Source organism: Hydractinia symbiolongicarpus, chromosome 5 (assembly GCF_029227915.1).
Source record: "Hydractinia symbiolongicarpus strain clone_291-10 chromosome 5, HSymV2.1, whole genome shotgun sequence".
Lineage (NCBI taxonomy): Eukaryota > Metazoa > Cnidaria > Hydrozoa > Anthoathecata > Hydractiniidae > Hydractinia > Hydractinia symbiolongicarpus.
In genome coordinates this window covers 22,019,358-22,035,348 of record NC_079879.1, presented here as the reverse complement: position 1 = coordinate 22,035,348, position 15,991 = coordinate 22,019,358, and the positions used below count along the sequence as shown (strand labels likewise).

The window sequence follows — 15,991 nt, the reverse complement described above, 5'->3', positions numbered from 1 at the left end:
AAAGAGATGTTTACGAAATAAAAATCGTGACAAGCATGGTGCGTTTTAAACTTTATTTCAGAAACTTCATAATGGCCGATAATATTTTTTTCGATATGATCAAATAAGTCCAGAGAGTTTTGACCATCTCTTCAGTCTTCAAAGAAAACATTGAGAAGGAAAACATCCGCCTGCAAAAATCAATTCCTGCGCCTCTCTATAGTTGCGCTATCTTGCATTTGGTAAATTACAGCGGTTAATGTAATACAGCTACCGTGTAGGAAAACGTTCGGTGTGCAAAACTGTTTCTACACATGTATTGCCATTTCTAAAAGTTCCTTACATCAGGTCACCATCTTCTGAAAACAATTGGAAAACGAACAAGGATTTTCTGGAGTTTTTCTTATGTGATTGGTGCGATTGACGTTAAGCACATGCGCATCAAATGTTCAAGATTGATTGGAACTTTATACCACAATTACAAACAAGGGATTTTTAAAATCTCATATAAAATCTATTTAAATTACACTTAAACCACAATGGGAAATAATAGCCACAAATGGGAATTTGGAGCCTTGATTTTGTCACATATATGCCCTAAATAGGAAATCCACGGTCAAAAATATTTGTCGCCCTCCCAAGGCGAAAAATAAATTCAGACGCCGATCTTTGAGGGTCATCACAGTGCCGATCCCGGGGTCTTCACATATTTGCGATCCCAATAATCCGAGTTGGGGGCAAAAACTTTTGATTTTTTGCGTATTTTCTTGACCCTCCTGCCGACCTGACCACTTAAGTTAAAATTTAGAGTGCGGATATCCTGGCTACTACGAAAGCATCATACCCACTTTAACGAAATGTTACAAGCAGAAGATAGCAGCGTTTTGTGGTTGGTTGTGCTAGGATTTATAATTGCTTTTGTTCTTGCTTTTGGAATTGGAGCCAACGATGTTGCTAATTCCTTTGGAACTTCAGTTGGTTCAAAAGTCCTAACACTCTTTCAAGCATGTGTCATTGCAAGTATTTTTGAGTTAGGAGGAGCTATTCTGATTGGATCGAAAGTGTCTGGTGTGTTTTATTTACTTTTGTGAGTTACCAAAGTCCAGAATAATATGAGTGTCTTCTATATAATAATACGCTAAGTGTGTCTGTGACAGGCAAAGTGGATATCTTCATTTTCCTTTGATGTTGCCGAAAAATGCATCTCTAATATACTACACTACTTTAACATCGATATCCTATATTAAATTAATGAGGCCATTACAGTGCACCTATAACTTTGAGGCCAAATAACTTGGAAACGAGGTGGTGACGTCAATGATTTTTCACCGCGTAGGTAACTAGGGACCATCTAGGACCAATTTGGGTTATTTTCCCAAACATGGGTCCCCGAATCCGTTTCGGAATGGACGGGTTGATGACGTCATCAAAAAACCGTTAAACCCTAATATCTCTGCAACCGTTTGTCAAAGGTACATGATCCTATACATTTTCTTGCTCAGCGTTGCAAGATCTATACGATGAAGGCAACAATACAAATTTCTAAAAAAAATGCCTCAGTGGATTTTTCCACGGGCTTTATCGACTGGTAAATAATAATAAGCCTCTTTCCTGTTTTTTGCAGTCCCCATTTTTGTATATTTACACACAAAAATTATAGCTATGTTGTGCAAATTTTAGAGCAGAAATTGCATGCAAAACGTTATGTATGAAAATTTACACCTGTGCATGACATTTACATGAGTTTGTTTACAAAATCCTGCAATGTATGGGCATGCATGTAAGCAAAACCACATGAGTAATTTAGTTCATTAGCAACAATCTGATTAGCAAACTACTGGTGAGCAAGAAGGTGGTCATTTGCACAGGTTCAAGTGAAAAAGAAATCGACTCAAAGATCATAGTTTACGCCTCATTTCTACAGTCTATTAATGAATAAAATAGTTTGGTGACTTGTTTCCAATGTAGTTAGTAGCTGCTTCAAACATCACCATATGCTCAAAAAACAGATACAACATTAGGAAAACTTGGTGAAGCAAACCAGAGAGGATCTGTGGAGGAGAGCACATTTGTTGATAATTTTTTTTTTAGAAATATCTATATCCTGTCTAGTTTGGTAATAGGTTTGTTTGGTATTTAATGAATGATTACAAAGATAACAGTTATTTAAAATATTCCTGTCTGTGATCAACCACAGCAATGTTTAGGCTATCTGTTCTGTAAGTAAACAAGTTCAGTTCCAATAAAAATAGTAATATGGTATACTAGTCGATAAAGCCGGTGGAAAAATCCACTGAAAAAAAAATTAGAACCTTGTTTTTACGTTGCCTTTATTGTGTAGACCTTAAAGCGCTGATCAAGAAAATGTATGTAATCACATGCTTTTGATGAATGGTTGTCAGCAAAATCCCTAATAAAAGTAAAGAAAATTAATGTGTACCCGTTGCCTTCATGTTATAGCTCTTGAAAAGCTGATCAAGAAAATGTATAGGATTATGTACTTTTGACCAACGGTTACGGAAATATTGTGGTTTAAAGGTTTTTTGATGACGTCATAAACCCGTTCATTCCGAAACGGATTTGGGGACCCAGGTTTGGAAAATTACCCAAATTGGTCCCAGGTGGTCCCTAGTTACCAACGTGGTGAAAAAACATTGACGTCACCAACCCGTTTCCAAGTTATTTAGCCTCAAAATTTTAGGTGCTCTGTAATGGCTTCATTAATTTATTATAGGATATTGACGTTAAAGTAGTGTTATTGACCTCTCGCCGTAGCGTCAGAAAATTTAACATATTAGACATGCATTTTTCGGCAACATCAAAGGAATATGAACACATCCACTTTGCCTGTTACAAACAGACACAGTCTCTGTATTATTATAAGAGATACATCATGTCATAGCTATTCAATTTTGCTAGTGAAAAGAGAAAGTTACCAAGAAAAGTAAAATCAAGGAATTAAGATGTTCGCTAAATTGGACGGTACATGCTACATTAAAACACAGAAAGTCATTTTTAACTTTTTCCGTTTTTGGATTAGCAAAGCCATGCACGCTAGCATGCATTGTGTAAGTACAGTGAAAAAAAGTATTTTTTCGTACAGTGGAACACTCATCACATATATATATTTACAGTACCCATTATTGTTTCTTTGCCTAAGTGGATTTTTTCATGGGTTTATTGACTAGTTCCTTGATAATTTGTCATTTGCCTTTCACTACAATATATGTTAATACACATTTTAATCTTTTTTAGACACTGTTCGAAAGGGTATTATCGATATAAATGGCTTTCAAGGCAGTGAAGAACTTGCAATGGTAGGTGCATTTAGTGCACTTACAGGAACAAGTGTGTGGTTATTAATAGCTACATTTTTTGCACTACCTGTGTCAGGTACTCATAGCATAGTTGGTGCAACAATTGGATATGGTGTTGTTGCTTTTGGAGGGAGTGGGATTACATGGCCTACCTTTGGAAAAATTGGTAAGTAGGTTATTTCTCTGGAATCAAGTTTGGATTTTTAATTCTGTAAGTGGTGTAAAATCTTCCTTGTAAGTAAACACAACAGTTAAATTATAGCATTTGTTGTTAAGTCACATTAATTTCAAGGGTACAATTAAAACAAAATTGGTAAAATTATATTTCTAGCTTCTAGATTTTGTGCATGGTTAACATTCTTACAAACAGACAGATGGGTATTACTAATATAGATATTATAAATTTTTATGTATATATGTTTGTTTTTATTATAGTGATAAAAAAAACTTAATGTAAACGTTTTTTATTTAGTGTAAAATTAAAATAAAAAATATCTCACAATAATATTCTATTGAATAACATGGTTGTGGTGTTAATAAATGTTATTATAAAAATTCATCTTTTTTGTAGCTGCTTCTTGGATCATTTCCCCACTGTTGTCTGGATTGATGTCAAGCTTAATTTTTATATTGATAAATAAATTTATTCTAACTAGCGTAAGTTTTTGTCTCAATTTCTTCTCATTGTTAATAATGGCAAATTTAGATGTTTAGCAGGTATTAGACAGGTATGAAAATGGGCCATCAAACTGAGAATATAGTGCAATTGTTCCATTTTAAATAAAGATGATAACGCTAGCAGAAAATGAAAACTTTAAAATGAGTTTTTTTAAAAAATTGCATACCTCTACATAGTAAGTCACTAAGGTAATGCCTGCTTGTCCACAGGTTTATGCTACATGTTAACTCCCATCTAGCAAAAATTTCCTTACTAAAAAAATTTGGTATTTGGTAAGGATAAGTAGATAAGATCAAAATAAGTTACATAAATATAACTTTAAACTTGGGGCTTGCTGACATTTGAAAAAATTAACAACCTTTAAGATTTTAGAGTTAACCTAATAACACAAGATCCTAAGCCTTCAGTCCGCTGTGAACATCAATAAGTTTCAGCGCGTGTTACTTAGAGGGGAACAGAATTCTTAACTGTTGTTGTTGCGATCTTTGAAATTCTGCCCTCTTTCCCCATAGATTATATCTGGAGTTGAAGCATTGCAGAAAATATTGAAGTTGTGTCATCTTAACAAACTGATATTTTAAGTAATAGTTTTTCAGCAACAAGTGCACCTTGTTACGATCAGTGCAACTTGGTACTATTAGGTATATTAAAAGCACGTCATTACCAGACTTTCATTAAGGACTAACAAAATTGTTTAAATGCAAAGTTTATTCACTGAATTAATCCTTGTGTTACATACTTTTCTATACCAGAAGTTAACTTGTTTAGTGGTACAAAATTGGCGTGGGAAGGAATCTATGACCTTGGTTTTTTTTATTTACCCAAGCTGATCCATATTTGGTCAGTTTACAGCTCTTGTCTTGATGAATGTAAAAAATATGGCAGAGGGAGTTCACATCTTGTTTTTTGTTGTGATACTGTTATATAAAGTTTGCACCAATTTTTTTATTGTTAGAATTTGCAGCCGTTCTTTTTTTAGAGCAATCCATTGTTTAGAGGACTATTGGCATTGCCCTTTTTGTTTGCTGCGACAATATTTATCAATTTGTTTTCCATATTCTATAGCAGCTCTGAAGGTAAGCTTACTTTTTTCTTGTATCCACAGTCAAATATTTCTATTAAATCATGTAAAAATCATGTGTTATTGTAATTATGACTAAAAATATATATATAAAAAAAATCTTCAAAAACCTGTTGCCACTGGAAAATTCTAAAATCTCCTGAGTTTTTTATGCTTTTGGAAAGTCCTTTTTTAAATTAACTTTTTCCTGGGAATTTGATACTGATATTGGTTCAAGGCATTTAAAAAGACAAACATTTGCATTTTAAGTGCTTTAGCATTTTAATTTTTAATTTTGATTTAATTTTGATGTTCATTTTAATGTGCTCTTTAGGATGCCACAAATCCTTTTAAAATTCGTAAAGTTCCAAAAAAATTTGTTTAAGTTAACTGATGGGAAAAACTCTTGCCTTCAAAGAATATAATCCTTTATGAATTTAGGGTGTAATCCAGCGTTATCAGTAGCCGATAAACAACTATTTCTCAATTCCCAATTTATTAGAGAAGCAAATTATATTCACTACAAAATATCGGACTTATGGTCCATTTTGTGAAGAAATAAGATTTCAATATACTTACACCACCTTGATAAATTCCCATTTGGGATTTAGCAGTTCTTATTTTACATTTCTGGATTACACCCTGTTTATTAAAAACCATTAAAATCCTCTATTTATTTTTAATATTTTCCAAATTTATTACAAAAATCCTATAAATAGGTGATAACCCCTTTTAATCCATTTTTTGTTTTTCCTAACAAGTATCTTTTTCACCTGGTTAATTGCTGCCATGATGCATTTTTTTATTAATTTTCAGCTTGGTCATTTTCAAATTATTGTTTTTATGACTGCAAATTGGGGATTGTAGAGCAAATAATTTTATTTTAGTGTTTGGCATGGAAAACTTGAAGTGGTTTGAAATACTAGCAATATGTATTGGTTGTGCAATTCTGATTGGTATTTTAACAGCAGTGTTTTTAAATCCTTGGTTGAAGAAGAGAATCCTCTATGAAGGAAGCTTACCAGTATCACATCTATCAGCATCATTTAAGAAGAACACATCTTTTAATACAACGGATCAAGTGGAGGTCACAAGTATGAAGAAAATTGAGGGTACTTTTTTACAAATCTTCTTCTTTTTCCTTAAGTTATTGTGTAATAAGTTTTATGGTAATATGTTCAGGTGGGCTTTTTTTATCTGAGAAATAACTGGGTTCAATCTGAAAAAAAATTATCACATAATGCAGGCCTATCAATAAGAAAATAACACCAGAGCAATAAATCGCTCTCCCAAGGTTACAATAATTTAAACTAGGCAAACAATCTGAATAAATAGAATAAGTTTAGAAAAGCATATTTAACACAAAGTCTTTTTTATCTATTATATATCTTTTTTGTATCTTTTGGTTCTTTTTTACTGTAAATAATAAGAAAGGGGACATTGATTTCCATGTGAGATGAATTGATATTGCTCGGTCAGAAAAACTTTTTTTGGAATTGGGGGAGCAATTAATGGCTCAGCTAGTTTTTCATTTCTTAGAATTGGGCGAGCCTTTGCGCGAGCAAGAGCAATTGCTCTCCCCTTATTGATAGGCCTGAGATACCAAATGAGAAAGCATGTTATAAACACAAAACACTTTGACTTTCTATCTGCATTATTATTTCGAATAGTTTTAATGAATGTAAAATTATAAATTCTCAGATAAAAACTTTTTAAATTAGGAGGTAATTTGTAATTGGGGCTTTGTATTGCCAAGGCCATTATTAAAATGGCACCATCGAAAAGTATACAAATAAAAATTAATTACCCTACACAACTGTTTTAATGATGTTGGTTTTCTTGAAAAAAAATGGTTAAATAGACACTGAAAAGTAAACTGATAAACTTTACTAATGAGCTGCTTTTGAAAAAAAATATTCACTAATTGATTAAGCTGTCCCTTCTGTTGTTAAGAACTAGTAACGCCGAGCAAGAACATGCACTCTGTCAGGATGTCAGGAATTTCAAAAATATAGGTGAAATTGGTCTTTTTATAAAATGAAAGAAGTGGGGATTATATTTTAAAATTTTTAACCAATCTGGTTTATCAATATGTTTGTTATTAAAAATCACGTGTGTAAGATTATCTAAGGTTTCAAATAGTATGAAGTTCTTATAGAGTGTAGCTTGAAAAGTGAAAATAATGTCAGAAATTGTGACAAAAAATGTTAGAAAAAAAAGAGTGAGCACAAGTGATACACACTGTTAGCGTATTTTTAGACTAGTTGTGTGGCCCCTAGAAAATCCATTTGGTTAGGGATGCAAGCAGTTCCAGAAATAAACTTTTGATACAGTTAATAATGACCTTAACCATGTACAAAAACACTTTAGTCCATGGTTGAAAAAAAATGATCATGTTTTTTTGATCATGTCATGAACCTGTCTGTTTCGAACTAGGTGGGATAGACAAGCTTTGGGAAGGGTCTAATTGTGTTCCCTGGTGGTGCCTATTAAGAAGTTTACATCAGTTATTCACACACATTCCCAAGTTTTGTCTTCTGACAATCTATAAAAGCCTAATTTTCTTATTCAGAACTTTATATTGAAAAGATCAATTCATGGAATTCGAAATGTGTATCTTTAAGACAATTTTCTAACTTAATGCCAGGTGTTCCATAGTTACCCACATAGGGGTGAAACTACTGATGTCACCATCTGTTTTTATTTGACCTCAAATTTTAAGGCACATTGCAACAACAGTATTGACAGTAACAGTATTCAGGCAACATTGTTGACGCAATTATGTAATGTTAAAATGGTTAATTTTTCGTTCAGGACGACACAAGATATAATAACATCCTCATTTATTTGTCACACCGTATATTATTATATTATATTATATTATTACTGCATTGTATCACTCTAATTCGCACAAAAATGTTTTGCTATCTAGGTTCTGTTCATAATCAAGTCTTTCAAGATGAAACTTATCAAGATGAAGAAACAGATGAAAAGGCAGTATCAGTTAAGTTTAATGAAGAAGAAGTTAATTCTCTCAAGAAAGATGATAAAATAGATCTTATAGCAGATTCAGAAACTGATAATGGTTTGAGAAAAAAACGGTCAGAATCTGCAGCATCAAGATCTAGATCTGGATCAGTACGTTCTCGAACCAGAAGTGTCATCGAGGATATAATGATGCCAGTTGATGAAACAGCAAGATCAAAAATTCAAGATGATCCACACTCTGCCCGCCTCTTTAAATATCTCCAGATTTTAACTGCGTCTTTTGGAGCTTTTGCTCATGGTGGTAATGATGTCAGGTATGTTAAAGTTATACGTAGCTACATTTCCTGCTCAATAACTTCATTGTAACACATAAGAATTTGACCCATTTGCCTAACGCCTCTAGCAAAAATATTGTTTTTATTCACCCATAACTCTTTACACAAAAACAACCATCAATCCCATTTTCGCAGAATGAAGACAAGAGAAACGAAGAAGAAATTTTTCCTTTTCTTTTTCTTTTCAACTTTTAGATATTCCAGATATAATTTGACACACAACAGTCTTCGCCATCAAATCGTCTTCACACGGCATATTTCCAACGCAATAAATCTTCAGTAGTGCAACAACAATTCTTCAACTATTTCAATTTTCTTTTTATAAAGTAGAAGTGCAAAGTAAAAGCTTACAAGGCACTTTCTGTTAGCACCTTTAACAACAATTGCTTGTTGATGCACTATATTTTTTTCAGCAATCGAATAACTTTCAGGAATGCATTAAATTCTTTTTCCTTTCCCTCCACCATATGTGTCAATCTACCAGCATCTGCTCGTGGAAGATTTTAGTGCTGCTGATACGATCCTTTGGTCACTTACTGTTAGTGTAGCATATAATTCTCGGTGTTTTAGGTAGGTAAAAAATCTATTTCAGTAGATTTGTTGTCAATCAACCAACGTCAGCTGCATTAACTATTCCTAATGCTTCATAAGCTAGGCTTTGTGATTCTGGTGAGATTCCTGGAAAACCACTTAAATCAAACTATGATCAAGCTCCTTGAGTTACCACATTGGGAAGATTTGCATGAAATGTATTTGCACGCATTGCAAGTTCAACCCAAGTTCACCGGACAAAGGAAATAACAATCTTACGTTTTCTGACTTCAAGTATTTGATACGATTCTCAGTTTTCAGTGATTGCACAACAGCTTTAATTCTATAGTTTGCTGATCTACAGCGTTCCTTTACGACCATCACGATAAAGCAGTTGATCAAAGAGAGCGTAAATCATTTTCTCTTTTATGAGTGGTGCATCAAGTTTTACTTTTCTCTCGCTATCAACATTATTGTCTCTTAAACTTTGCACATGCTGATCCTTATCTATGTGTATCTTGTTACTAGTCTGTTTCACATTCAAATCAAATTTTCTTGTGCTTGTTGATTCGAAAAGCGTCTTTCAGCTGAACCATTACTAAGTCAATTAACTTGAGCAACAATCATACCAATCGACGAAACCAGCTCATCAAACCACAGAAGCAATGATTTATCATACATAGTCAACTTTCCATTTAAATCAATGAGTACTTCTATAACTCAGTTGTATCACTCTCACAATACATCAGCAAGTCCATATAAAGAGTGCTTTAAGTGATGTAGTTTTTTTTCCAAAATCTTATTTTGATGAAAGACGAATACGTATTCTTTTTGTAATGTCATTGCCTTGTAAAAATGTAGAGGTTATATCTGACGAGTGTTCCCGACGTTTAGTGGATGCAACTATAAAAACAAGTCTGAACATTTGCCTAATACATGTTGGGCTATCGGTTGTACATGTTTAAGTATTTTGTTTTATTTTATAGTTGTAAGTTATATTTGTATCCTGTGGTAGGTTCAATAGTATATATTATCAACTAATAGTATGCATTACCATGCCGAATCAAGGCGAAATTACTTTCTTATTTAATAAATTTTTGCAGAACCTCTACCTCCTTTTTTCCTTATGCCAAATAAAAATCTGAGATTTTGTCTAACCAGATCCCTTTAACCATCTTTAACAGATGCTGTTTAGTGCAAGAAGTTAAGATGCTGATGAAAAGTTTGGGCTTTACCCATTGGCTAATACCGACCACGCCAAAGCAATCTCAAAACTATGTTTTCCATTTCCCTTCTTTTTAATCATTGATTCAAGAACAACTTCATTGTTTGGCTCAATCATACTATTACTATATGGTGCCTTGCCAGGAGTTTTGCTTGTGTTAATATCAAACTTACATGCATTCCATGAAACACTTCATTACAAACCTCCTCATCACAGTCATTATGCGTCTTTAATGCGAATTTGATAGATTCTGGTTACAACAATTTCCTTTTTGTAATTATTAGGGTTGCTGAAGTATGACGAGCAGCTGCGGTCCACGAAATGCAAAATCCACAATTTAGAATGTATTACGTTATTTCGATCACTTGATACAAATTTATTAAAATTATCAGCTTTTAGCATTGACACTACAGGAGAAGGCTTTGGAGTTTTATACTTTAAGAACTCTTGATCTTCACACCCATTTTAGAAGCAAGCCTAATCTTTTTAGCCTTCATTATTTTTTCTTTTACTCATGACAAAATTTTTCAAATGAAGTATCACATTGTAGCTTTCAATTTCTCCTTTAATATACAGAAACTACATACTGCCCAGTAGAATTGCTTTCTCAATCTTTTCTTATTGAGCAGAAGTAGTATCAGCGATGAGAATTAGATGTATGGCCATGGGGACATCTACTTTTTGATGAGGGAAATTCTCAACGTGTTTGTGCTGTTACTCAAAACATCACATTACATTATCTCCAGATTTAAGTGATCTTGCACCGGTCTCTCTTTCTCTAACAATACCTTAACCGTTTCTTTTGTATCTCCTACTTTGACAAGTTCTTCTAATGCGCTTTCTGTTGCCGTGTATTTCTGTTTTCACTGGTAATGTTACTTCGTTTTCATCCTGTTGGGAACTTACAAAGACTTTTTTGACGTCAGTCTGATGCATTGAGGTCGTGTTGTAACGTCAAACAAATTAAAAAATAAGCAAAAAAACAATCTTTTTCGGTTACATCAATGGAAAATGAACACATCCTCTTTTCCCGTCACTGACACACACACATATTAGTATATAAGACTAGTTGTCAGGACCCGTCGAAAAAATCTATATAAGTCATTATTTAAAGGAGAACTAACGATTAATAACAAGTTGTGCCTAAAGTGTTCATTATAATGCAAATATAAACTGTGTTAATTTTTTTATATTTGGGAGCTTTGGTTCTTGAGATATTTAAGGTCAAAGTAGTCCTACGGTCGCGGCCATGACAGTGTCGATTAGGACTTTTTGTTGGGTAAAATACTAACTTGTGTGACGTAAGTACGCAGTGTTGTAAACAAACGCATTCTAAATGAACGAAGCGAGGGAATACTAAACTGTGCCTCCTTTAATTGTCTAAGAGTAATTTTATTTCTCATATTTTGAAATAAATATCTTTATCAGAATAAAATGAAATTTCACCGTTATAAATATAATTTTAGATTTTTAGACATGAATTATCACTTGGAAAAATAAGTATTACGTTTATTAAACTTTATTATAAAAATTTTTTATATAATTTTTTATTAAATAAAACTCAAATGATTATGCGCAATAAAGTGTACTGAAAGTGATTTTGTGAAAGCTAAACAAAACAAAAACAGTCTCAAAGTTTTTCTTTGTTTACCTACTTTCGCATGTTGTTAAATTGTTGAAAATTACTTTTTTATGATGTTGTTTTACTGGAATTTAACTTGTCTTCTTCATCGTTTGAACGTCGCGATAAATTATATCTCTCTTCGAAGACCAAGAATTTAAGTGGACCCCTACAAGTCCTGCTGAGCTATGTGCGTCGTGTGACGTAACAAATGAACAAAATATGTACGAAACTAGTTGGCTTTTATTTGATAATGGCGGCGACCGTGAATGTAATTATGGCTTTTTGAAAAAAATTTTCGTTAGTGTTTCTTTGAAGAAAAGTTGTATGAGGAATTTGTTTGCGTGTTGGCACTATTATGTACAGCTTGAAATGATCAAAATATAGGTGCTTGCCATTGTGTTACGCCGTCGTAAGGACTAAGAGAATGTATTCGGCACCTTCAGGAAGTCTAATTCCAGGTTTATTTACAACCACTGTCCCTGCTAACATACTCGCAGCTTGAACTTTTTTTATCTCGTAGCCGAAACCTTGTTTTTTTTGAAAGTTTGGAAAGTTTCTTTTAATATTACGAAGGAGCTTTTCACAAATAAAAATCAGAAAGCAACTTGCCAAGGCAATATATGGGCACTAAAAATAGTAGGGTAATTCGATCCACGTTAGTGAATCCATTTATGATTCCAAAGAAATCATTATATATTTACTCCGGCCCTTCTGTAATGCAATATGTTACAAAACAACAAGTTTTAATAGCTTTAGCGTGAATACATCAACTGGACATATCTTTATACATGGATAAGGAAAATAAGAAACTTTCTTGCAGATGTAACGTTACTTTTGATACCATCTTTAAAATTATTTTTTAGCAACTCGCTCAAAAGTCAGTCGAGAATTAAGGTTGTAGGATAAGTAACATGAGAGATACTAAATATCATATGACAAGGGAAAAGGTACAATATAAGTATATGTGATGTCAATTGTTTTTTGAATGTTTTCACCGATTATATACGACTGAGCCATATCAAATATGCATCATATTTCATGTTCTAGGATAATTTCACCGTCAAACACCGTTCTGCTAATTCCCTCTGGTCAATTTCCCCCCGATAATTTCCACCTAGGATACCTCCATCAGGATAATTGCCCACCTTCCTGTATTACTTCCACTTCGCATACCAATTAAGACTGAATATTTGCTACGTAGGTTTTTGCATACGAAATGTGTGTCTTGACGACTTACGGAGAATATATAAACAATTATTACAGTCTTCTATACGCGAGGTCTTGCGAACATTTCACAAAATAAAAGAAATAAGTATTAAATGTTGTGGGAAAAATATTTAGTCTGTTATTTTTTTTTATTCCCTGAAATTTATCGTCTGAATAAAATTTAAATATTTTAAAAATAAAAGTCTATGCAAATGTTTAGTAGTTCTTCTAGAATTTCTTTACGCCTCCTTCATAAAAATCTTCCTAGTATTTGCTCAATTTTTTAGGGGAAAAATAGTTTATAGCTTTCTTTTTTAAAAAGAAATTTCGAAAACTAACTAGAAACTTCATGAAATCGAAAAAACTAAACAATACACTCCTCTTTTTTATCGAAACTGTAGAACTGAATTTGTCACAAATTCTGGTGTCAGTTAGTGAAAAGGAATTATCGCGGTAGGATTATCCAGGACCAAAGCGTACTGGATAGAAAATTATCTGGGTTTTATATAAATGTTTATGTATTTGAGAGCCTTGTGGTATAATACAAAAATAAAATGTTGGTAATGGTATTTTGATAACTATTTTGTTTTAGTAATGCGATAGGACCTGTCATCTCTCTTTGGCTTATTTACCAAAACGGGGAAGTTGTTTCCAAAGCATCAACTCCAATATGGATCTTGATATACGGCGGAGTTGGAATCATTCTAGGCTTGTGTATATGGGGACAAAAGGTTATCAAAACAATTGGTGAAAATCTTTCTCCCATAACACCTAGCAGGTTAGACAAAATTTGATTTTTTACGGTAATTAAGGATATAAATCTCCTTAACTGACCTGCAACACTATGTCTCAAAAGCAAAATATTTTTATTAATTCAAGGTAAATTTACGAAAAGTACCTTTTTACCGGTTAACTCAACTACGAATTGCATAAACATAGAACTACTGTTGAATTTACATTTGTTTTTTCTGTGTATGTTGTACTTCTTTGATCAAAATCTCTCTTCTATTTAGTGGTTTTGCTATCGAAATCGGGTCAGCATTAACTGTACTTCTGGCATCAAATCTTGGTATACCAGTCTCGACTACGCACTGTAAAGTCGGCTCGGTTGTTTTTGTTGGTCGAGTTCGTGCAAAAGAAGTTGTAGATTGGTCCTTGTTTGGAAATATTGTATTGTCTTGGGTGGTGACCATGCCTATTACTGGTAAGTCTTACTCTTCACTTGTCGCAGTTGACAGGGATCGTCTTCAATTCAAAATAGCATCGCTTTATGACACGAAAACAGAAAGTTTTTGTTATGCTCAATATTTATTGATGTTGCAATCTTGGTCAACACTTTTAGTACATTGGCAATTGTCAGCCTTTTAAAATTAGCCAAAGCATGAAACAACTAATACTGCTCAGGCAGTATGTATAAAATTCCTTAACTTGTTCAAATGTAGGTCGGATATGCTGTGTTTATCATTCGCCAAATTAAAACCCCCGCCAAATATTCCATTTTGGTCACTCGCCAAATTTAATCCTTGCCAAAATTTATCCACTTAAGGTACATAAATCAAAAAGTTATCTTGATTTTTCTCTCCCTCAAAAGTTATTTCCTGCGAAGTAGGCCATCCGCGAAACTTTCTTCCCGCGAAATGTAAAAATTTTGCGTTTTTTTTCAATCCGCGAAAACTTTCTTCCCGCAAAAGTTTCTAACCTTAAAGTATTGATTTAATGCTCATATCAATCACATTTTTCCCACGTACGCCTCAAAAGTTAAAAGAATAGATTACCTAATTTTTGAGTGTGCGTGCAATAACATCACCGTCTATTTTAGGTGGAATTTCTGCTGCTTTGTTTGCTATACTGCGAGAAATACTGTATTAAGAGTTGTGATGATGAAGATTTTTAGAAGATACAGGAATACATATAGTTTATATAATTGATTGTTGTAACGATTAGTTTTATTTTACATCAACTTTCGAGTGATGTTGTCATGACACAATGTATCCAATTTGCATTTCAGTTTTATTTTTTATTTTTATAAAAGTTTGTTTTCAGCTTATAATTTTATAGATTTATTTACGCATGTAATGTAAGGTGTGAAATATGTATGATTCGAATAGTATTAATTTATAATAATATATATATATATTTTAATTTTTAGCGAAAATAACTAGACAAAATAATATAATCCTAAAAAATAAACAGTTTTTCCGCACACACTCAACAGCTCTGAAAATTTCTATACCGCTACACTGCACGGGCCCATTCTAGCGTCTCCTCAGCCGATTCCTGTGCTTCGTTCAGAATACGTTAGTTTACATCCCCGCAGACTTACGTCACACAAGTTCAGAAAATACTTACCATTTATTGTATTGGTGTCTATTTCTTTCATTGGTATTCCTTCGTCCTGTGTGTATTTGTTTTGCACAACCACTAATATTTTACCGATTTAAAATCCCATAAAAATAAATTAATAAATAAATATTTTCAGCGACTTTAGTTTTTACGTTTTTTTTTTTTTTTGCTCGGTCCTTTTTACCGATGACGTATGGCATGTTTAACCACGAAGTTGCATTGCATGTTTACATCTCTGTCACGAAAATATGTTCTCGCGAATTTTTGTCAATTACTTGTTTTGGAATAAAAACATTAATTATGTGAATTATACAATAGTATTTGGCCATCTGCAAAAATGCATTATTTCGAAATTAAATTTTTGCTAAAATTTATGACTAATTTTGAATTTCGCCGCAACAAATGATCACATTGGCTGTTTCTAAAAAAATTATTTTGACATGTTAGCTTTCAAATGCATTATACTCCTCCGCAATCACAGAAAATAATTCGTATGAGGAAAAAGAGTCATTATGATTAATGATATGATCAAAAACTGTGGCGGTCAAGACCAAATTTAATTTTTCCTGTCTGATGAAAAAAATCCAAATGATCACACATCGAACTTTGCAAAGGCATAAATGATAAACAAGACCGGGGCGAATAACAGTTGTTTAATCGTCTATTATAAAATAAATAAACTTAAGATGACAAAGAGCCTTTGT

General features: G+C 33.0%; 1 protein-coding gene across 1 annotated transcript; it reads left to right on the top strand.

The window, feature by feature from the left end:
* Window positions 1–653: 653 nt before the first annotated feature.
* On the top strand, window positions 654–15,431 carry LOC130645369 (sodium-dependent phosphate transporter 2-like). Its single transcript, XM_057451343.1, has 9 exons — window positions 654–1,047; window positions 3,235–3,462; window positions 3,868–3,953; window positions 4,955–5,051; window positions 5,923–6,147; window positions 7,968–8,337; window positions 13,537–13,722; window positions 13,958–14,148; window positions 14,764–15,431. Exons 1-9 carry the CDS (start codon window positions 837–839, stop codon window positions 14,811–14,813), a joined length of 1,644 nt encoding a protein of 547 aa, XP_057307326.1. The 5' UTR covers window positions 654–836; the 3' UTR covers window positions 14,814–15,431.
* The last annotated feature ends 560 nt before the right edge of the window (window positions 15,432–15,991 follow it).